At 43.9% G+C, this 23984-nt stretch overlaps 1 protein-coding gene across 5 annotated transcripts in view; it reads right to left on the minus strand.

Annotated features, from left to right (window-relative positions):
- The window catches only part of LOC112250370 (CD2-associated protein), an 81278-nt gene that overhangs the window by 28640 nt on the left and 28654 nt on the right, over positions 1-23984 (minus strand). For all 5 annotated transcript variants that reach the window (XR_006083400.1, XR_006083399.1, XM_042321744.1 and 2 more), the window contains exons 3-10: positions 12877-13057; positions 10578-10678; positions 10070-10190; positions 7385-7563; positions 4620-4707; positions 3734-3828; positions 649-747; positions 438-494 (exon numbers count right to left, since the gene is read on the minus strand). Coding sequence is in view for 3 of the 5 variants with exons in the window: in XM_042321744.1 (XP_042177678.1) it covers positions 438-494; positions 649-747; positions 3734-3828; positions 4620-4707; positions 7385-7563; positions 10070-10190; positions 10578-10678; positions 12877-13057 (921 nt within the window). In the remaining 2 variants the exon portion in view is untranslated. The remainder of the gene's footprint in view (positions 1-437; positions 495-648; positions 748-3733; positions 3829-4619; positions 4708-7384; positions 7564-10069; positions 10191-10577; positions 10679-12876; positions 13058-23984) is intronic.

A 23984-nucleotide genomic window follows, 5' to 3' on the forward strand; every position in this document is an offset into this window, starting at 1 on the left:
ACTTTACTTACAATTAAAAGGAGTATTTTAGTCTGCTCTTAAAAGAACTTCCCTGAAATTCAACCTTAACATATTAAAATAATTTAGCAGGAGGATACTTTTTTTGAAGGCAAAGACTCACAAAAGTGATATTTTGCACTTCTCTTTAAACAGAACAGCTGTGAGGGGGCTTAGCTAGAGACGAGATCAACACTGAGAGCTCAGTAACTAGAACGCATAGAAATATCTAGAGAAAGCATCATTTCCCGTCTAAAGTGTATGATGACTTATAGGAGACTCCTGACAGAGACCCCAATCTGACCAGTCAACAGAACATTCCCAGGCTACCACTCTCATTAGACTTGCTCTCCATATCAAGGGAAGAGTCCCACATGATTTCCGTGAGCATACACCAACACCATGTACTCTAACACAAGCATGTGGAAAGCCCAGCCTACCTCTTCTGCTTCCTGCTTGGGAGACAGTTTGACTGATCCTCTTGATGTGGGAGCCAGCTGCAAAATAAAAGGAAATAGTTTACGTTTTAATAATGAAACATGTATGATCATTACACAAATGACTGACTTTACACATAGGCTATCTAGGGATAAGACCACTAGGGAACACATACTGTATGTGATCTGGAGTTCACTATTTCTTTCATCATACCTCTTTGTCTGCGTCTGACATCACAGCCACAAAGTTGTCAGGAAAAACTCCCTCTTTACCTCCGATCTCCCCTCTCCACCACCCCGGCTCCCCTGTGTCCTGAAACATAACAGCTTTACTGGTCAAGCATTTTTCAAACATTACCATGAAAAGGCTAGGATAAAATAACATAGCAAAGACTCCTAAGGGAGTCCCAAGTGGTGCAGCGGTCTAAGGCACTGCATCTCAGTGCTAGAGGTGTTACTACAGACCCTGGTTCGATCCCGGGCTGTATCACAACCGGCCATGATCAGGAATCCCATAGGGCGGTGCACAATTGGCTGAGTGTCGTCCGGGTTAGGGGGTTTGGCTGGGGTAGGCCATAATTGTAAGTAAGAATGTGTTCTTAACTGACTTAGTTAAATAAAATACAAGTAAAAGAAACAGGAGTCTGAGAAGGTTTCCAAATATCTGCATCAGGCCATTTGGTAATAAAAACAAATTCTCTGAACAAACAATTATGTATTTGATTCAATATCATCAAATTCAAAATCAGCTTCAAAACTGATAAAAAGGCATCTGTGGAGATTCCTACAACCTCACTGCATGTTAGACATCACATGTAAGTCTGCTTAATGGACACTAGATGGCACTTAAACATGATTAATCCACAGCGAAACGTGATCTGTCATAATGTGTCGGTCTTAAATAACAAAACATGACTCAAGAGCCACCTCTTAACGGTAACTCAACCTCTCCATATGACCTAGCACTGTCTTGGCCACGTTCCCAGTCATGGCACTCATGCTCTTCTTCAGGGTGTAAAATTCAACAGGGACCCAAGTCCCAAGTCTCTGGCCAATGTCAAGGGAAGTTAACTGCAATAGATCACTTATTTGCTACGGTGACAGCTTCCTACCATCACGCTGCTTCCAAAACACAGCAGGGTGCTCGATGGTGATCAGGGTCATGTTTAGAGGCCATTCTGAAATGGAAGAGGTACTACCTGAACTGGTCCAATAAGATGATCACTAGTTTTCTGTTACAAAATGTTGCTGTGCCTACAGCAAACTACCCAAGTCTACCTAAATCCTAATCAGAATCATTAGGACTACATACTCAAATCTGTCCCTAGGGTCCTGGACCAGGTCTTGCTCACAGCATTCACCTACAGATGAAGTCAGAAGTTTACATACACTTAGGTTGGAGTCATTAAAACTCATTTTTCAACCACTCCACAAATGTATTGTTAACAAACTATAGTTTTGGCAAGTTGGTTAGGACATCTACATTGTGCATAACAAGTAATTCTTCCAACAATTGTTTACAGACAGATTACTTAATTTATAATTCACCATATCACAATTCCAGTGGGTCAGAAGTTTACATGCACTAAGTTGACTGTGCCTTTAAACAGCTTGGAAAATTCCAGAAAATTGTGTCATGGCTTTAGAAGCTTCTGATAAATTATGTCAATCAGCCTGAGTCAATTGGAGGTGTACCTGTGAATGTATTTCAAGGCCCATCTTCAAACTCAGTGCCTCTTTGCTTGACATCATGGAAAAATAAAAATAAAATGAGCCAAGAATTCAGAAAAAATTGTAGACCTCCACAACTCTGGTTCATTCTTGGGAGAAATTTCCAAATACCTGAAGGTACCACGTTCATCTGCACAAACAACAGTTGGCAAGTATAAACACCGTGGGACCACGCAGCCGTCATACAGCTCAGGAAGGAGACGTGTTCCATCTCCTAGAGATGAATGTACTTTGGTGCGAAAAGTGCAAATCCCAGAACAGAAAAAGGACCTTGTGAAGATGCTGGAGGAAACGGGTATAAAAGTGTCTATCCACAGTAAAACGAGTCCTATAATCGACATAACCTGAAAGGAGGCTCAGCAAGGAAGAAGCCACTGCTCCAAAACAGCCATAAAAAAAGCCAGACTACAGTTTGCAACTGCACATGGGGACAAAGATCGTACTTATTGGAGAAATGTCCTCTGGTCTGATGAAACAAAAATAGTTTCACTTTTTGGCCATAATGACCATCGTTATGCTTGGAGGAAAAAGGGGGAGGCTTGCAAGCCGAAGAATGCCATCCCAACCATGAAGCACAGGGGTGGCGGCATGAGGCAGGAGAAGCAACATCTCAAGACATCAGTCAGGTAGTTAAAGCTTGGTCGCAAATGGGTCTTCCAAATGGACAATGACCCCAAGCATACTTCCTAAGTTGTGGCAAAATGGCTTAAGGACAACAAAGTCAAGGTATTAGAGTGGCCATCACAAAGCCCTGGCCTCAATCCTATAGAACATTTGTGGGCAGAACTGAAAAGGCGTGTGCGAGCAAGGAGGCCTACAAACCTGACTCAGTTACACCAGCTCTGTCAGGAGGAATGGGCCAAAATTCACCCAACTTATTGTGGGAAGCTACCCAAAACGTTAGACCCAAGTTAAACAATTTAAAAGGTAATGCTACCAAATGCAAATTGAGTGTATGTAAACTTCTGACCCATTGGGAATGTGATGAAAGAAATAAAAGCTGAAATAAATCACTCTACTATTATTGTGACATTCTTAAAATAAAGTGGTGATCCTAACTGACCTAAGACAGGCTCTTTACTATGATTAAATGTCAGGAATTGTGAAAAACTGGAGTTTAAAATGTATTTGGCTAAGGTGTATGCAAACTTCCGACTTCAACTGTACTTCACTAGGCAAGAATAGACAAGCAGGGCTGGAGAATGTGCAGTAAGGTGGATGAGAACAATCAGTACCACTATACCTGGGTCCGGTCCGGGAAGTGAGATGAACACACTGAGGAGCACGGACTGGGATGGACCATGTTGACCAGGATCAAATAGATAACTCACTGTGTTTATATGTGTTATAGCTATACGCAAACAGGCACATTTTCCAGGTGTATAGTGTAAACATGTGGCTGGGAACAAGCCTATACATCCTCTAGTAAACTCTCTCCCTTACAAGTGGGACAGTTACGTAGTTGGTTTTAAAACCTGTTTGGAGTAGTAGTAGCTTTAAGCTTTTCGACGGAGTATTGGCTGGGCCACAGGCCAGCAGCTGGTGCTGGTCCGGGTGGCTTTACTTACCTTACTCAAAATCTGTATGACGTCGCCCTCTTTCAGTGTCAGCTCATCTTGGTTTGTGGCTTCAAACGCAAATGTGGCCTTGCAGTATTCTTTTACTGGGGGGGAGAGGAACAATACTGTTCTTGAGAAATGCAGTCATTCACCAACAAAACCGACAGAATAAACAAACACATCCAATAAGAGTCAAGTTCTCCCGAGTGGCGCAGCGGTCTAAGGCACTGCATCTCAGTGCAAGAGGCGTCACTGTAGTCCCTGGTTCAAATCCAGGCAGCATCACATTCAGCCGTGAATGGGAGTCCCATAGGGCGGCGCACAATTGGCCCAGCGTCATCCGGGGTAGGCCATCATTGTAAATAATAATTTGTTCTTAACCGGCTTGTCTAGTTAAATAAAGGTGAAATAAATCAAATAAAAATGAAAAGTGATGGATGTGTTAAGTTTATTCCTAGTGATACCGTTACGATTGGCTAACCCTAAACCTACCATTGGCTTTAAAAGTTGAACTCTTAGGAAGCACAACATCCCACACCACATGACAATATATCCCACTTGAACCTCAATGTAAGAACAACATTTTACAATCACAATAAATAAAAAAAACACCATAAATGTTGTGCTATGATTATCATGTGTTGGACAATGGTCCTTACGGGCATGACAAAACACACGCATTAGGGGCATGACAAAACACACGCATTAGGGGCATGACAAAACACACGCATTAGGGGCATGACAAAACACACGCATTAGGGGCATGACAAAACACACGCATTAGGGGCATGACAAAATACACCTATTGTACTCTCTGAGAACATAACACGAGATGTCACTTTGTGTTTAAGTCACTTCTAATCATACACACTGGGACCTTTACCCTCCCCCTTACCTTTTGCTTTGCTGTCCCCCTCTGCTTTCTGTGAGTCTGTCACGTTGAAATGGGCGGGCTTTGCGGCAGATGGTAATAATGGGATTGGCTAAAATGAAGCAAACCACAGATGGATTTACCGACATGATTGGATGCACAGTACAATGCTCAGATGGTCCCCACCAATGAGAGACTAGGCATGCCTGACCGGAATGAACACTGAGCACAGGGTCATCAGCGGACTCACCGATTGGTCAAAAGACAGTGTGTTAGTCAGCGTGCAGGTCAGTGTTTGTGACGAGTATGCCAGTCTGCTACAGTATGTCATATGGGTTATATGACTTAAGCTAAAACGTAGACCAACATCAGGAAGCCTTTGTTAGTTACTGAGTGAGCAGACAGATAAGTGGTAGAGTCAGGCAGGCCTACGCTTATTCAGTGTTTTGTCTCAGCTAAGGTGAATGTCCTCTAGATTATGAGTAACAAGCTGTTGAGTCACAAGGAGAGGGAGCGCGAGCGAAAAAGAGAGCAAACGCGAGCGAAAAAGAGTGAGCACGAGCGAAAAAGAGCGCGAAAAAGAGAGTGAGCGCGAGCAAAAAAAGAGAGCGAACGCGAGCAAAAAAAGAGCGAACGCGAGCAAAAAAAGAGAGCGAACGCGAGCAAAAAAAGAGCGAACGCGAGCAAAAAAAGAGAGCGAACGCGAGCGGAAAAGAGAGCGAACGCGAGCGGAAAAGAGAGCGAACGCGAGCAAAAAAGAACGCGAGCGAAAAAAGAGAGCGAGCGAGCGAAAAGAGAGCGAACGCGAGCAAAAAAAGAGAGCGAACGCGAGCGAAAAAGAGAGCGAACGCGAGCGAACGCGAGCGAAAAAGAGAGCGAACGCGAGCGGAAAAGAGAGCGAACGCGAGCGAAAAAGAGAGCGAACGCGAGCGGAAAAGAGAGCGAACGCGAGCGAAAAAGAGAGCGAACGCGAGCGGAAAAGAGCGAACGCGAGCGAAAAAGAGAGCGAACGCGAGCGGAAAAGAGAGCGAACGCGAGCGAACGCGAGCGAAAAAGAGCGAAAGAGAGAGCGAAAAAGAGCGAGCGCGAGCAAAAAATAGAGCGCGAGCGAAAAATAAATATTGCCCTCAGATACGAGGCCAGGAAACTAGGTCAGTCAGAGCAAGAGCGAGCAAAAGAGCGAGCAGAGAGCGAAAGAGCAGAGAGCGAGCAGAGAGCGAAAGAGCAGAGAGCGAGCAGAGAGCGAAAGAGCAGAGAGCGAGCAGAGAGCGAAAGAGCAGAGAGCGAGCAGAGAGCGAAAGAGCAGAGAGCGAGCAGAGGGGAGAGCAGAGAGCGAGAGAGCAGAGAGCGAGAGAGCAGAGGGGGAGCGAGAGAGCAGAGGGGGAGCGAGAGAGCAGAGGGGGAGCGAGAGCAGAGAGAGGGGGGAGCGAGAGAGCAGAGGGGGAGCGAGAGAGCAGAGGGGGAGCGAGAGAGCAGAGGGGAGCGAGAGAGCAGAGGGGGAGCGAGAGAGCAGAGGGGGAGCGAGAGAGCAGAGGGGGAGCGCGTGAGTGGAAAGTGCCAGAGATGCTGCTACTGATGGATTGACTGTGTGAACGACAGCGTAATGGAATATGCCACGTTGTAAGCTGTGGGACAAAGACTGAACCAACGCTGCCATGAAAGAGAGAACAGGGAGAAGGAGGGGGGGTGAGAGAAAAGTTTCAGAGGGGGTTGAATGGAAGCTAGAAATTGTCAACTAAACCTAGAGTGTGCTATTAGCAGGACTATTAAGTTATCACTATTCATGCAAATTAATGTCACTAATTATCTGAGTGTGCTGCTGTAGTTGGTCTCCCTCAGATACGCTGAAATATCGCCCTCAGATACAACGCCAGGAAACTAGGTCAGTCAGAGGGAGCAGGGAAACTGCCTGCCTGCCATCCAACCAAAATAAAAAATAAAGGCTATCAGCTGGGGAGGAGGAAAGGTTGATAAAGATGCCCAGCCCACGCTGCATCACTTCCCCCAGGACTTAAACAGTCACCACAACACTAAACAATGCTGACTAGTGGTCCCCATACAGGAGCATGTGTAATGGTGGCTGAACTAGCGCTGGGACGATAAACCTGAAATGATCGACACCGACCATTTATCGTGGACATTTTGCTAATATAGTTCATTACAAGAAATAACTTACAGGGCCCTACTAGAGAAATGTGAAGTTTGAAATGAAATAAGTTTGCTAAGACAGGTGATAGTTAATGGGACAATTGATAACTACAACATTCAAAGTCTTCGTAGTTTTAAGGGTAATATATAAAAATAACTGGTGCACATTGCTATAAACTTATCGTTCAATTTATCTTAACTGTGATAATGCAGTCAGTTTATCTTGAAATGTATTTTTGTTCATGTCACCCAGCTTTAGGCTGAACTCAGAATGTTAGTTAATGTAAAAGAAGCTCATAAACCAATAATATCCAATGTAAACCTACCATTTTACTTTCACCAGCATTGGTTTCAATTGCATTCCAGTTGAAATACATTTCTGACTTCAGTCATTTGACCCTGAGTAAGTCAACACGCCAACCATAAACATTCTTCCTATTGTTATACAACAGACGGTTGGGAACCTTTGGACACTTAAAAAAAACATTCCCGTCTTCCTCTCAACTGTGAATTGATTCTCAGAGGACTTCAGTCTATTTGAAGGGGAAGCGCGTATGTGAGCCTTATCGGAACCTGTTGAGGTGCACCTTGTGAGTGACATCTCAGACAGACATCTCTGAGCACCGGCTCAGCTCACTTACTTTGTCTTTCTTCTCCTCTCCCTCTGTGCTGGGCAGGCGGGCCCTTAGCTTGACCGAGCCTTCCCTGAAGATGTCCCCAAAGCCCACCCCCCGGATCTTCTTGGGCTGGGTGATCACTCCATTGCCTGGAGAGGGGTGGGTGGGGGAGGGGGGGAGCAGAGCTTCTTTACCACTGGCGTCTGTGGGAAGGACACAATGCATGAGGCGAAGAGAACAAAGCAAAACGTGCAGAAACACGTGCATTTGTGTATGTACACACCTGTGCATGAGAAAAATACACAAGCTAGCCCCCCCCCCCACCACACACACACACACACACACACACTAATGGTGTGCAGGTCAGCTGTTTGTTCACCCACACCTGCTAATAACCCATCTGAAACTGCCTGACTATATGTGATAAAGTGATAATCTGAGGCCCTCAGTCAACCATAACCTACAAATATAGAAAGGGGAGGGTCCAGGATTTTTTGGGGGGGCCTGATTTAGATACGTTTCTGCTTATAATCTCCGCCATTTTGGTAGGCTGTGTTAGTGAACTTGTCTATAACTAGATACAAGTAGCTTATCTTTTGTCATCATATGTAGCCCTAGAAGACTAAATAAAGCCTTGCTCAACAGAATAATGTAATAGATGGATAGAATGAATGCTTTAATCCAGTTGACATCGGTAATGTTCTGTCACCTTTCGTGGAGCAAAGAAGCTTAGGTACTGGGAGAAAATACAATAAACCCCCCAAAAAAACAAAATAAATAAAAAATAAATAAAATACAAAATAAAAATAATTCAGGAAAGATTCTCTGTGCAAAATGTCAAAATGACATCAGTTTGACGGGTTTTAAGAAAAAAGAAAGCTGTGAATGACGCGTTTATGATAAGATTTCAGTTTGGCTTTGATGCATATTTTATGTGGTCGAAATACTATCCGCTCTTATGATGAAGGCGACACCTCTACAGATGGTATCTAACTGAGCATTGCATTCTCTCAAGATGCAGAAAGAAATACATCATATTTCTCCACACCTGTGTATCATTTTACTGCCAGAAATGCTTAATTCTGCAGGAGTTAATATTAGGGCTATGAGAGATTATAGACCTATAGTCAGTGTCCAGATTTCCATTTAACCTATCGAAACTGTGGGCTACAGTTCCCTTGACATGCAATAAGCCTATTTGAAGTCCTGTCTTGTGACTGTCGAATTTGTATTACGCCTCACAATCACCACATAACATAGCTGGCACTGATGTCCTCTTTTACCACGTCACCAAATATTTTCCAAAAATTTACCTGTGGTAAACTCAATTGATTGGACACGATTTGGAAAGGCACACACACCGGTCTATATAAAGGTCCCACAGTTGACAGTGCATGTCATGAGGTTGAAGGAATTGTCCGTAGAGCTCCGAGACAGAATTGTGTCAAGGCACAGATCTGGGGAAGGGTACCAACAGATTTCGGTGGCATTGAATGTTCCCAAGAACACAGTGGCCTCCATCATACTTAAATGGAAGAAGTTTGGGCCACCAAGACTCTTTCTAGAGCTGGCAGCCCGACCAAACTGAACAATCAGGGGAGAAGGGCCTTTGTCAGGGATGTGACCAAGATCCCGATGGTCACTGACAGAGCTCCAGAGTTCTTCTTTGGAGATGGGAGAATCTTCCAAAAGGACAACAATCTCTGCAGCACTCCACCAATCAGGCTTTTAAATTGTAGAGTGGCCAGACTGAACCCACTCCTCAGTAAAAGGCAAATGTCAGTTGGCCAAAAGACACCTAAAGGACTCTCAGACCATGAAAAACAAGATTCTCTGGTCAGGTGAAACAAAGATTGAACTGAATGACAAGCGTCACATCTGGAGGAAACCTGGCACCATCCCTACGGTGGCAGCATCAAGCGGTGGGGTTGTTTTTCCAGTGGCAGGGACTGAGAGACAGATCGAGTGAAAGAAGAACAGAGCAAAGTACAGAGAGATCCTTGATGAAAACCTGCTCCAGAGCGCTCAGGATCTCGGAAGGTGAGCCTTTGCTCCAGTCTAACAGGACAACAACCCTAAGCACACAGCAAAGACAACGCAGGAGTGGCTTCGGGACAATTCTCTGAATGTCCTTGAGTGGTCCAGCCCTGACTCGAACATCTCTGGAGAGACCTGAAAATAGCTGTGCAGCCTGACAGCGCTTGAGAGGATCTGCAGAGGAGAATGGGAGAAACGCCCCAAAAACAGGTGTGGCAAGCTTGTGGCGTCATACCCAAGAAGACTAGAGGCTGTAATCATTGCCAAAGGTGCTTCAACAACTGAGTAAAGGTACTGAATACTTATGGAAATGTTTTATTAAAGTATTTTTATAAATTTTCAAAAATGTTTAAAAACCTGTGTTTGCTTTGTGAATATGGGGTATTGTGTGTAGATTGATGGGGGGGGGAAATGATTTCATCCATTTTTGAAATAAGGCTGGAACGTAAAAAAATTTGGTTAAAAGTCAAGGGGTCGGAATAGTTTCCGAATGCACTCATCTCAACAGGTAGGCTGTCGCCGTCTCTCATGTAGACACAATCATTTAAACACAAAGGACTGGAGATTCAGCCAAGAAGCTACATTCTTTAGCAGCACTAACTTGTTATGACACGCTCTGCTTAAACATGAGTCACGCCTTCATTACTGAAGCTCTGCCAGCTCCACAATTACCGGCTTCATCTGTTAAGTCATTTGTCTGTCCGTCTGCGTTCGTCTCCATCTCTTTGACGAAGTTGGAGGGAAACAGTCCTGATTTGCCATTCATGGTTCCACTCCACCAGCCTTCCTCCACCTGGAACAACCAACCAGAAGCCAATGAATACCTGATCACCTTAGAATAAATGCCTCAATCACCTTATGATAATATAATAGACCTTATCATAAATCACAACAGCCTAAGATACTATTAGCTGTCACAATTTGCATCCAATGTAATGGTAATATGTAAACAGAATTAAAATGATCAGATAGTTACAGAGATCATGGCAATTCTCTTTCATTCTCCAACGCAAAACTTAACCTAAAAAAATAAAAAACTACAAATCAACTCTCAACAGAACAATGAGTCTAACAAGGAGACATGAAATAAAGCACAGGTAAGGAAACCCAATGCAGGAAAGTCATTACGAGCAGCGGAAATAGCTCAATGCAGGGCAGTGTTACGAAGCACTAGCCTTACCTCCTCATTGATGTCGATGATATCCCCTATCTTCAGCTCCAGCTCATCCTCGTTCTGGGGCACGTATTCAAACAGAGCCCTGCACTGCCGTTTCTTAGGTTCTGCAACCACAAAGGACATGAGTCTGAGAAGACTGGGAATACCAGTTACACCAGTCTGCTCGCTGCTCAATGGGCCGCCTCAGGGCTTCAACTTCCTGGACGCACGTGTGTGTACCCTGGTGTCCTGAGGAGGGCAGTAGTGATGGGGGAAAACATCTATACAGTTTGGGATATTATTTTTGATGCTATCGTATCGTTTTGACAATATCGCAATATTCTTTTTGAGCTAGTTGGCTGTAACTGCACAAAAACTCCCAATATTTTTCTTTCACAGCTTGTTCTCAATCTTTTTAAATAGGGAGCAAATTAGTTTTCAGCACTTTTACTTCCATGACTGATCAAAACTAGTTCTCATGGCTCTCTTGTCCCTCTGCAGCAGACATATGGTGAGCAATAGGTTTTGACCATGGAATCGCAATAAAATCACAGTATTGAATTGCAATACATATAGAATTGCCATTTAAGTATAGTCTCCCGGGGTCCTTGGCAATTCCCAGCCCTAGAGGGTGTCTGAATCTAAGAAGTGGATGAGAATACTCCCCTCCTGCAAGAAGCACTATGCGACTGTCAGCAAGGTGTTCCTGTGGCAGTTCAAAGCTGCACAGAGGGGATGTGTCCCAATAATATCTCCTTTCTCCTGAAGTGTACTCTCATTCACCACTTCCCACAAATCAGTTCCTTTCAAATCAGTGAATAGAAGTGAACAAGTGCACATTTTGGGAGGAAGGAGAGATAATTGGGACTTGGCCAGGGTAAACTAGCCTGCAAGAAGTCACCACAGAGGAGACATAACAGCTGCTCAGTAGAACTGCACTAACACTAGGACCCACGTGTATAGGGCCTGAAACTAACTTTTTGGCCCACCACCAGCCAATGATGAAATTCACCCTCCCCTCAGACATTTTACCAGCATTTGACTGGTGGTCAAATACTAATTTCAGGCTCCAGAGTGTTTTTGTTCATTCCAATATACTGTTCTCTGAAAACTTTTAACAACAGGTGGCAAGAGCGCCACTACAGTCAGTGTGCATCACTGTCAGACCAAGTGCTGCTGTTAATACCATCACACACACGCCTCTGCAGAGACAGACGATTATCAGAAGTTCGTCATCTCCACTTTAATGCTGCATTTCAATAGGGACTACTTGGCATTCACGTTACCCTGCTGTTGACACTTTAAATCAAGTTATATTGACAATGTCACAAGAGAATGGTTGTGTAGGCTATACAAAAGACTCAAGGTGGAAGAAAAGCCTCCATGACTAGCAAATACAGTAGCAGGTGATATATAGCCAATATCCAGTATCCACCTAGAATCTATGACACACTTCAGAGAAGAGAAAACTGATTTATTTCCTCCCACAGTGAGATGGAAAACATGAAATGAAAGCAGTTTATTCTGAGTGTTATATTGAAGTAGCGATACTCAAGAGAGGAACATAACCTCTGTTGGTTTACAATATTTAAAAAATAAGCATTCTCTAGTCTTCTTGACACCTTCCCTTGCTTGTTGTGGGTAGTAAAGGAAAAATGAATAACTAAGATACTTCAATACCTTAAAGTCCTGCTTCAAGGGCCCAATGAGAGAATCTTCATTGAAAGTGCTTTTTAGTCCAGGAATAAGCTTAGGAACCAATTCAGAGACAAAACAGTACATGCATGTCTAAATATGAACAACAAACTATTTAAATGAATACATCCACTTGTCTTAATGCTATCATTACTGGGAAATATAGTTAGAGCCACAAGTCAAGAGTCATTCAGTATTGGCATTACATATTTTAATGTGTGGGTTCCATCTGTGTGCAGTAGGCTTTAGTCCATGGTAGATTAAAGGGATACTTTGAGATTTTGGAAATTAAGCCCTTTATCTACTTCCCCAGAGTCAGATGAACTCTTAGATACCATTTTTATGTCTGCATGCTAGCCGTTCCCATAGACTTCCAATTAATGCGCTAACGCTAGTTAGCAATTGCGGCAACGCAAGTTAGCAACTTCTGCGAGTTAATCTGACTCTGGGGAAGACGATAAAGTGTTTTTGACAAAACCATAAATATCCCTTGAAGTCCACAGAAATGAATGGGGGGGGGCCCTAGGCATTCCTCCAAGTTTTTAAGGTAGTGCTTGAGTAGAGACATCTACATGTGTTCCTAAACAATAAAAGCACAGCCAACTGTTAATACACACAACTGACTTACTCTTCTTGAGACCGCGGGGCTGTGAGTGTGGCTGGAAGCCCCCAGCTGGGATGCCGTAGGTGCTCATCCGCTGTACCAGGTTGGCCACATTCCCTGCACTCTTCTCTCTCCGCTGGGGCTGCGCCTCCTCCTTGGCCTCCTCTTTTGTCACATTCACCTCCTTGGGCTCCTTCTTCATCTCCTGCCACCAGAGACACCACACACAGCGGAGAGGACAATGATTAATTTAGGCTAATTATAAAGAGGATCACTTACATTTAGCCTACACTGATCTTGCTGATAGTGGCCGTTTTGAAGGTTTTGCTAGCAATGATTGTGATCGGTGTTTTTCTTAAACTAATTTTGTAAAATGCACTGTAGTTTAATTGACTAAAATGTGAATGTAGTATCAATCACATAATGAAATTCCCATATCATGATGATGTCGGCTGATTTGCTGTGTGCTGTGGAGCTAGCTAGCCAACTCCTCCTGGGGCTGCATTTAGATAAGGTTTGCGAGGCTGCAGTTTCAGCGTAGACTCAATGATAGTGTGAGGAGGTGGGCACGAGAGGTAGGCCTACTGTATTGAGTTCAGTTCGGGAGATTCTATTTGACAGTGTGTATTTCTCAAGATATTCTCTTGAGATGTTCAATACGTCCATAGTTTCATATGGGAATAGAAACTGCAGGGCAATATTTGAATTAGTATTGCACCGATATTAATTTTTTTGGCCAATACCGATAATCAATATATTCCTTGCAAAAAAACACAAAAAACGATACTGATAACCGGTATTTAATTTTTTTACGGCCTTTTAAGTATTCCAGTACAGTTAAATAGTAAACACACACACACACACAAGGACGCAGCGGTCTAAGGCACTGCATCTCAGTGCAAGAGGCATCACTACAGTCCCTGGTTCGAATCCAGGCTGTATCACATCCGGCCGCAATTGGGAGTCCCATAGAGCGGTGCACAATTGGCCCAGCGTCGTGCGGGCCGTCATTGTAAATAAGAATTCATTGTTAACTGACATGGCTAGTTAAATAAAAGGTTACACGCAAACAAAAAGTCATTTTGTTGGCATTTACGTATGTCCCCATTACCAGATAAAGATAATCAAAACCTATTTCTTTCACTTACTTGCTGTGCTGTTTTGTTTCGTTGTTCATTTGTTCCATTCTCAACCAGGATTTCTATGGAACGCCGTTTGAAGTGTCAAATAACACAATCTGTTTCAGTAGCATAGCTAGGTGTCATCTAAAATAACCCTAATTTATTAACTTATTTGACATATCTATGTGAAGCTAGCCACAATAAGGATTACCCACAATAGTGGACTTTGTGGTTAGCATTCAACATAAAAGTATGGAATCATTCTAGAGGTCGACTGATTTAGATTTTTCAACGCCGATACTGATTATTGGAGGACCAAAAAAAGCCGATGCCGATTAATCGGACGAATTTTAAAATGTATTTGTAATAATGACAATTACAACAATACTGAATGAACGCTTACTTTAACTTAATATAATACATCAATAAAAATCTATTTAGCCTCAAATAAATAATGAAACATGTTCAATTTGGTTTGAATAATGCAAAAACAAAGTGTTGGAGAAGAAAGTAAAAGTGCAATATGTGCTATGTAAAAAGCGAACGTTTAAGTTCCTTGTTCAGAACATGAGAACATATGAAAGCTGGTGGTTCCTTTTAACATGAGACTTCAATATTCCAAGGTAAGAGGTTTTAGGTTGTAGTTAATATAGTATTTATAGGACTATTTCTCACTATACCATTTATATTCCATATACCTTTGACTATTGGATGTTCTTAAAGGCACTTTATTATTGCCAGTGTAACAGTATAGCTTCCGTCCCTCTCCTCGCTCCTACCTGGGCTTGAACGAGGAACACATCGACAACAGCCATCCTCGAAGCAACGTTACCAATGCAGAGCAAGGGGAACAACCACTCCAAGTCTCAGAGTGAGTGACGTTTGAAACGCTATTAGCGCTCACCCCGCTAACTAGCTAGCCATTTCACATCGGTTACACCAGCCTAATTTTTTAAAATTTATTTTATTTCACCTTTATTTAACCAGGTAGGCCAGTTGAGAAAAAGTTCTCATTTGCAACTGCGACCTGGCCAAGATAAAGCATAGCAGTGTGAGCAGACAACACAGAGTTACACATGGAATAAACAATTAACAAGTCAATAACACAGTAGAAAACAAAGGGGGGAGTCTATATACAATGTGTGCAAAAGGCATGAGGAGGTAGGCGAATAATTACAATTTTGCAGATTAACACTGGAGTGATAAATGATCAGATGGTCATGTACAGGTAGAGATATTGGTGTGCAAAAGAGCAAGTAAATAAATACAGTATGGGGATGAGGTAGGTGAAAATGGGTGGGCTATTTACCAATAGACTATGTACAGCAGCAGCGATCGGTTAGCTGCTCAGATAGCTGATGTTTGAAGTTGGTGAGGGAGATAAAAGTCTCCAACTTCAGCGATTTTTGCAATTCGTTCCAGTCACAGGCAGCAGAGTACTGGAACGAAAGGCGGCCAAATGAGGTGTTGGCTTTAGGGATGATCAGTGAGATACACCTGCTGGAGCGCGTGCTACGGATGGGTGTTGCCATCGTGACCAGTGAACTGAGATAAGGCGGAGCTTTACCTAGCATGGACTTGTAGATGACCTGGAGCCAGTGGGTCTGGCGACGAATATGTAACGAGGGCCAGCCGACTAGAGCATACAGGTCGCAGTGGTGGGTGGTATAAGGTGCTTTAGTGACAAAACGGATGGCACTGTGATAGACTGCATCCAGTTTGCTGAGTAGAGTGTTGGAAGCCATTTTGTAGATGACATCGCCGAAGTCGAGGATCGGAAGGATAGTAAGTTTTACTAGGGTAAGCTTGGCGGCATGAGTGAAGGAGGCTTTGTTGCGGAATAGAAAGCCGACTCTTGATTTGATTTTCGATTGGAGATGTTTGATATGAGTCTGGAAGGAGAGTTTGTAGTCTAGCCAGACACCTAGGTACTTATAGATGTCCACATATTCAAGGTCGGAACCATCCAGGGTGGTGATGCTAGTCGGGCATGCGGGTGCAGGCAGCGATCGGTTGAAAAGCATGCATTTGGTTTTACTAGCGTTTAAGAGCAGTTGGAGGCCACGGAAGGAGTGTTGTATGGCATTGAAGCTTGTTTGGAGGTTAGATAGCACAGTGTCCAATGACGGGCCGAAAGTATATAGAATGGTGTCGTCTGCGCGTAGAGGTGGATCAGGGAATCGTCCGCAGCAAGAGCAACATCATTGATATACACAGAGAAAAGAGTCGGCCCGAGAATTGAACCCTGTGGCACCCCCATAGAGACTGCCAGAGGACCGGACAGCATGCCCTCCGATTTGACACACTGAACTCTGTCTGCAAAGTAATTGGTGAACCAGGCAAGGCAGTCATCCGAAAACCGAGGCTACTGAGTCTGCCGATAAGAATATGGTGATTGACAGAGTCGAAAGCCTTGGCAAGGTCAATGAAGACGGCTGCACAGTACTGTCTTTTATCGATGGCGGTTATGATATTGTTTAGTACCTTGAGTGTTGCTGAGGTGCACCCGTGACCGGCTCGGAAACCAGATTGCACAGCGGAGAAGGTACGGTGGGATTCGAGATGGTCAGTGACCTGTTTGTTGACTTGGCTTTCGAAGACCTTAGATAGGCAGGGCAGGATGGATATAGGTCTGTAACAGTTTGGGTCCAGGGTGTCTCCCCCTTTGAAGAGGGGGATGACTGCGGCAGCTTTCCAATCCTTGGGGATCTCAGACGATATGAAAGAGAGGTTGAACAGGCTGGTAATAGGGGTTGCGACAATGGCGGCGGAAAGTTTCAGAAATAGGGGGTCCAGATTGTCAAGCCCAGCTGATTTGTACGGGTCCAGGTGTTGCAGCTCTTTCAGAACATCTGCTATCTGGATTTGGGTAAAGGAGAACCTGGAGAGGCTTGGGCGAGGAGCTGCCGGGGGGGCAGAGCTGTTGGCCGAGGTTGGAGTAGCCAGGCGGAAGGCATGGCCAGCCGTTGAGAAATGCTTATTGAAGTTTTCGATAATCATGGATTTATCGGTGGTGACCGTGTTACCTAGCCTCAGTGCAGTGGGCAGCTGGGAGGAGGTGCTCTTGTTCTCCATGGACTTCACAGTGTCCCAGAACTTTTTGGATTTGGAGCTACAGGATGCAAACTTCTGCCTGAAGAAGCTGGCCTTAGCTTTCCTGACTGACTGCGTGTATTGGTTCCGGACTTCCCTGAACAGTTGCATATCCCGGGGACTATTCGATGCTATTGCAGTCCGCCACAGGATGTTTTTGTGCTGGTCGATGGCAGTCAGGTCTGGGGTGAACCAAGGACTGTATCTGTTCTTAGTTCTGCATTTTTTGAACGGAGCATGCTTATCTAAAATGGTAAGGAAGTTACTTTTAAAGAATGACCAGGCATCCTCAACTGACGGGATGAGGTCAATGTCCTTCCAGGATACCCGGGCCAGGTCGATTAGAAAGGCCTGCTCACAGAAGTGTTTTATGGAGCGTTTGACAGTGATGAGGGGTGGTCGTTTGACTGCGGCTCCGTAGTGGATACAGGCAATGAGGCAGTGATCGCTGAGATCCTGGTTGAAGACAGCGGAGGTGTATTTGGAGGGCCAGTTGGTCAGGATGACGTCTATGAGGGTGCCCTTGTTTACAGAGTTAGGGTTGTACCTGGTGGGTTCCTTGATGATTTGTGTGAGATTGAGGGCATCTAGCTTAGATTGTAGGACTGGCGGGGTGTTAAGCATATCCCAGTTTAGGTCACCTAACAGAACAAACTCTGAGGCTAGATAGGGGATGATCAATTCACAAATGGTGTCCAGGGCACAGCTGGGAGCTGAGAGACTTATTTCTGGAGAGAGTAATTTTCAAAATTAGTAGTTCGAACTGTTTGGGTATGGACCTGGAAAGTATGACATTACTTTGCAGGCCATCTCTGCAGTAGACTGCAACTCCTCCCCCTTTAGCAGTTCTATCTTGACGGAAGATGTTATAGTTGGGTATGGAAATCTCTGAATTTTTGGTGGCCTTCCTGAGCCAGGATTCAGACACAGCAAGGACATCAGGGTTAGCAGAGTGTGCTAGAGCAGTGAGACTTACTTAGGGAGGAGGCTTCTGATGTTGACATGCATGAGACCAAGGCTTTTTCGATCACAGAAGTCAACAAATGAGGGTGCCTGGGGACATGCAGGGCCTGGGTTTACCTCCACATCACATCACCTAATCTCGGGAGTTGAAAGGCTTGAAGTCATTAACAGCGCAATGCTTGAAGCATAGTGAAGAGCTGCTGGCAAAATGCAAGAAAGTGCTGTTTGAATGAATGCTTATGAGCCTGCTGCTGCCTACCATCGCTCAGTCAGAATGCTCTATCAAATCATAGACTTAATTATAACATAATAACACACAGAAATACGAGCCTTTGGTCATTAATATGGTCGAATTCAGAAACTACCATCTCAAAAACAAAACGTTTATTATTATCGCATATACCCTGACTCTGCGTGCAATGAACGCAAGAGAAGTGACACAATGTCACCTGTTTAATATTGCCTGCTAACCTGGATTTCTTTTAGCTAAATTTGCAGGTTTAAAAATATTACTTCTGTGTATTGATTTTAAGAAAGGCATTGAGGTTTATGGTTAGGTACACGGAGCAACGACAGTCCTTTTTCTGCGAATGCACACCGCATCGATTATATGCAATGCAGGAAACGCTAGATAAACTAGTAATATCATCAACGATGTGTAGTTAACTAGTGATTATGATTGATTGTTTGTTTTTTACAAGATACGTTTAATGCTAGCTAGAAACTTACCTTGGCTTCTTACTGCATTCGCGTAACAGGTAGGCTCCTCGTGGAGTGCAATGAGAGGCAGGTGGTTAGAGCGTTGGACTAGTTAACTGTAAGGTTGCAAGATTGAATCCCCGAGCTGACAAGGTAAATCTGTCGTTCTGCCCCTGAACAAGGCAGTTAAGCCACCGTTCGTTCCTAGGCCGTCATTGAAACTAAGAACGTGTTCTTAACGGACTTGAATAAAGGTGTAAAAAATAATAAAATCGGCGAAATCGGTGTCCAAAAATACCGGTTTCCGATTGTTATGAAAACATGAAAATCGGCCCTAATTAAATCGGCCATTCCGATAAATCGGCCGACCTCCAAATTTTACTATTTGTATTAATTTGCATCACTGTCAATGACATACTTTTATTTTGAAGACAAACCGCAAATTCCACTATTGTGCCTAATCTTTATTGTTGCTAGTTTCACAACACATAACCCGGTACGGTAGAGCCTCACTAGCCAGATGAGGCTAGCTGGCTGCTTATAACTTTAGCTTTGGGCAACAGGGTTAAGTAGCTGGCTAGCTATATATTTTCATGAACTGAAGGTCAATTTCAATAGGCGAACAACAAGTGGCAACCTAGCTAATACTTAAATCACAAAGATTCCTAAATCATTGCTAAGAATAATGAAATGACTGCAGTTTCTACTGGGCATCATTTTCAGGCTGGTTGTATTGGTAATAGCTAGGTACCAAGATAAAGCTAGTTACCCCAAAAGTTGCGGTCGAAGAAATTATGCTTTATTACCAACGCGGTACTGTAAACACATAGTTTGTGGCCAGTGTTTTTTGTACAGCTTTGACAGTGCTACTGTATCTTTTTTGACACGCAAAGACCCAAACGGCGTTCCATAGTATGCATATCGTGAACCTAATAGCAATGACGCTACTACCTTGTAACTCCAGTAGGGCAACATCTGAAAAATTGCGCACTTGGTAGTGTGCACCGGTGCTCGACCAGTCGGCGAAAGCCAACATCACCCATGACAGAGAACAGTTGATTGTCAAGGACAATGAAATCCATGATCTTGGCTTTAATGGATTTCGCCTTAAGAGTTGTCTTGCTGGAATTTTCTTACTCTTTCAAATGACTGCTCGATCCACACATCAGACATTGTGTGGGCTAGGTTAGGAATGCAGTGTTGCATGTGTAGCGCAAAATTTTAAGTGGCGTTATTACGTCATACCTACATTTTATAGGTATGCACGTTACCTTTGACATCGGTTTTTAACATTGGCGTTAAACTAGACAGCCGATACCGACGTTGGCATTTTTAGCTAATGTCGGCCGGTTCCGATATGCTCACCGATATATCTTGTATCCCTGATTTGAATGGTAAATGGGAACACAAAACCTACAAATCAGGAACTGATAGCATACAGATATGATGCCTTCATATTGAACTTCCAAGGTAACTTTCACAGGCCAAACCTCTATCATTTCATGTGTAGTCACTCACTTTATTTAGCGCTAACGTTTAAGCTCATGTAGGACAAGGCTTTCCCTTTAACTGTGGAAGTGGAATCAACCATTTTGTAGACCTATGTCCACACCCTCCTCAGAAATGCCATTAATCACTGAGCTGTGCTGCAGCAACTACACAGGGACATTCCTCCTCAGAGTGCTTTAACAGGCCCTTAGACTCCTCATAAGCACACACTATTGAGCAACTGTACTCAAAGTTCTCCTCTGACACAGGTTTCTCACCTTGTGTGCTTGAACATTTCCACAAAATTAACCACTAATAACTGATAGAATACAGTACGCTCTGAGTGTATATGTAAACGTTTACTTTACTACTCTATGGGCCTGTGTCTGCTCATGTTGAGACCTGCCCCTTTTCCAGCTCAGACCATAGAAAAAGGCTAGGACAGCAGCCAGCCAGCCACAGCCCGCTCTACTCACTCTGCCGGAATCTCTCAGGAATGCTCGAAAAAGCACTCTGAAATCTCTGTCTCCAGTGGAGTCCGCCTCGCTAAACAAGTAAGAGCTAATGGCAACCTGCTTTTGAACATGCTTTGCAGAGCCCTCACATGCTGATTCTACAGAAAACGATCATAATATAGACTACTACTGTTCCACTTGCAAGGTTGTAAAAAACAACTAATATCAGGAGTTCGACACTAACTCTTTCCACTGGTGATAGTACATTTTTCAGTTCGTGGCACCAGCACACATTTGTTTATACACTGCTCAAAAAAATAAAAGGGAACACTAAAATAACACATCCTAGAGCCGAATTAATGAAATATTCTTATTAAATACTTTTTTCTTTACATAGTTGAATGTGCTGACAACAAAATCACACAAAAATTATCATTGGAAATCAAATTTATCAACCCATGGAGGTCTGGATTTGGAGTCACACTCAAAATTAAAGTGGAAAACCACACTACAGGCTGATCCAACTTCGATGTAATTAATGTCCTTAAAACAAGTCAAAATGAGGCTCAGTAGTGTGTGTTGCCTCCACGTGCCTGTATGACCTCCCTACAACGCCTGGGCATGCTCCTGATGAGGTGGCGGATGGTCTCCTGAGGGATCTCCTCCCAGACCTGGACTAAAGCATCCGCCAACTCCTGGACAGTCTGTGGTGCAACGTGGCGTTGGTGGATGGAGCGAGACATGATGTCCCAGATGTGCTCAATTGGATTCAGGTCTGGGGAACGGGCGGGCCAGTCCATAGCATCAATGCCTTCCTCTTGCAGGAACTGCTGACACACTCCAGCCACATGAGGTCTAGCATTGTCTTGCATTAGGAGGAACCCAGGGCCAACCGCACCAGCATATGGTCTCACAAGGGGTCTGAGGATCTCATCTCGGTACCTAATGGCAGTCAGGCTACCTTTGGCGAGCACATGGAGGGCTGTGCGGCCCCCCAAAGAAATGCCACCCCACACCATGACTGACCCACCGCCAAACTGGTCATGCTGGAGGATGTTGCAGGCAGCAGAATGTTCTTCACGGCGTCTCCAGACTCTGTCACGTCTGTCACATATGCTCAGTGTGAACCTGCTTTCATCTGTGAAGAGCACAGGGCGCCAGTGGTGAATTTGCCAATCATGGTGTTCTCTGGAAAATGCCAAATGTCGGGCCCTCATACCACCCCCATGGAGTCTGTTTCTGACCGTTTGAGCAGACACATGCACATTTGTGGCCTACTGGAGGTCATTTTGCAGGGCTCTGGCAGTGCTCCTCCTGCTCCTCCTTGCACAAAGACAGAGGTAGCGGTCCTGCTGCTGGGTTGATGCCCTCCTACGGCCTCCTCCACGTCTCCTGATGCACTGGCCTGTCTCCTGGTAGCGCCTCCATGCTCTGGACATTACGCTGACAGACACAGCAAACCTTCTTGCCACAGCTCACATTGATGTGCCATCCTGGATGAGCTGCACTACCTGAGCCACTTGTGTGGGTTGTAGACTCCGTCTCATGCTACCACTAGAGTGAAAGCACCACCAGCATGCAAAAGTGACCAAAACATCAGCCAGGAAGCATAGGAACTGAGAAGTGGTCTGTGGTCCCCACCTGCAGAACCACTCCTTTACTGGGGGTGTCTTGCTAATTGCCTATAATTTCCACCTGTTGTCTATTCCATTTGCACAACAGCATGTGAAATTTATTGTCAATCAGTGTTGCTTCCTAAGTGGACAGTTTGATTTCACAGAAGTGTGATTGACTTGGAGTTACATTGTGTTGTTTAAGTGTTCCCTTTATTTTTTTGAAGCAGAGTATATATAAAAATATATATATAATTGTACAATTGTGACTCACCACCTGGATTTGGTCTTATGTAGCAAAATGTGAAATTGTGTCTTTTTTTACATTGGATAAAAGTAGAGACTCAAAATGGTATAAAAAAAGCTACAAAATGGTATTTTATACACTGCATGAGGAACAACAGGAAAGTCATTCTGCTTTGAAAGTTGATGAACTTGTAAATTCACTTTTGAGAAAACCTTTGAATGTTTTGGTATCTAGTGAAGAGCTCTTCTTTGTCTACAACCATTCTACATTGTTCACGCTATCTTAAGCTTTAGCCCCACCCATCTCGCTTCGCTCTCGGAGCACACACTTGACGCTTTGGCCAATGATTTGTTTACCTCTGGATAACATGAAAACAGTCTAACCAGCCCAGCTCACCTTTTTGCAAATATTTACTGACTAGCATAAGACATATAGCTAGCTAGGTAAGCAACAATGAACAACGTGCCAGCAATGCCACAGTGCTGGAAGCTAACCAACCAGGTCCAATGTTAGCTAGCTAACATTATGGTATAACTAGAAAAGCAAACGGCTCTGGAAAACAAATAACGTCAGCTAGCTAACAATACACTTTAGCTTGAAATGAAACCACTGTGTCAAAATTAGAAACGTGTAATATCTGAAAATGTAGCTATCTTAACTGAACACATCATCAAGCATGATGGATGCGTCTCCCTGTCAGGAATGCCATACCACTGTTGCCCTTAGTTTGAAGATGTAATCCAGAGACAGGTGTTTTCTCCATCTCTTTGGCTATCATACATTAATTCCAATGTTTTCAAAACTTGATTCTCCAGAAAGGAGAGCTCCACTACACGTTTAAAAAAAAGTTGTGTTCGCCAGGATTACCAACACAGACTGGCGAGCTCAAATAGACAGAAGCCTTGAATATGGCAGACCAATCCCTATAGGTATGTCCATCCCAGTCATTAACTCAGCCAATCATGGCTAGTGGGAAGGTTGCTCACTTTTTCTGTGGCTTAACCAACAAGGCTCATAATTTACCAATTTTATTCATATTTACAGATACAAACAAATGTGTATGCTATAAATTCACATGTTCGAGAAGGCATTTCTGCCAGGTAGGCTATCATTGGCATCGCTAAGGCCTACACAAAGTGGTAGACATAAGCACTACGTGCACTGCACACACAGTGCTCGACATTCAGGTAAATTTGCCAGTGGCACTCCAGGCCAGTGCAAAAAAAGCTACTGGCCCAAATAATAATCTGAGCAACAACCAGCTGTTTGAGAGCTGCGCACTCTTTCTGCCCGACAGATTATCTATATGCTACACTGTACGTGTGCAGCGTGCATGATAAAAAAAACTTTACGAACAGCTTCGGGAATCGTTCGGATTTAAACAAAAGCATTACCCCAATATTCTTTTCACTGGCCCAAGCGGACTACTTGGGGATGATCAACTGGCCTGGAG

The sequence above is a fragment of the Oncorhynchus tshawytscha genome, linkage group LG05, assembly GCF_018296145.1.
Source record: "Oncorhynchus tshawytscha isolate Ot180627B linkage group LG05, Otsh_v2.0, whole genome shotgun sequence".
Classification (NCBI taxonomy): Eukaryota; Metazoa; Chordata; class Actinopteri; order Salmoniformes; family Salmonidae; genus Oncorhynchus; species Oncorhynchus tshawytscha.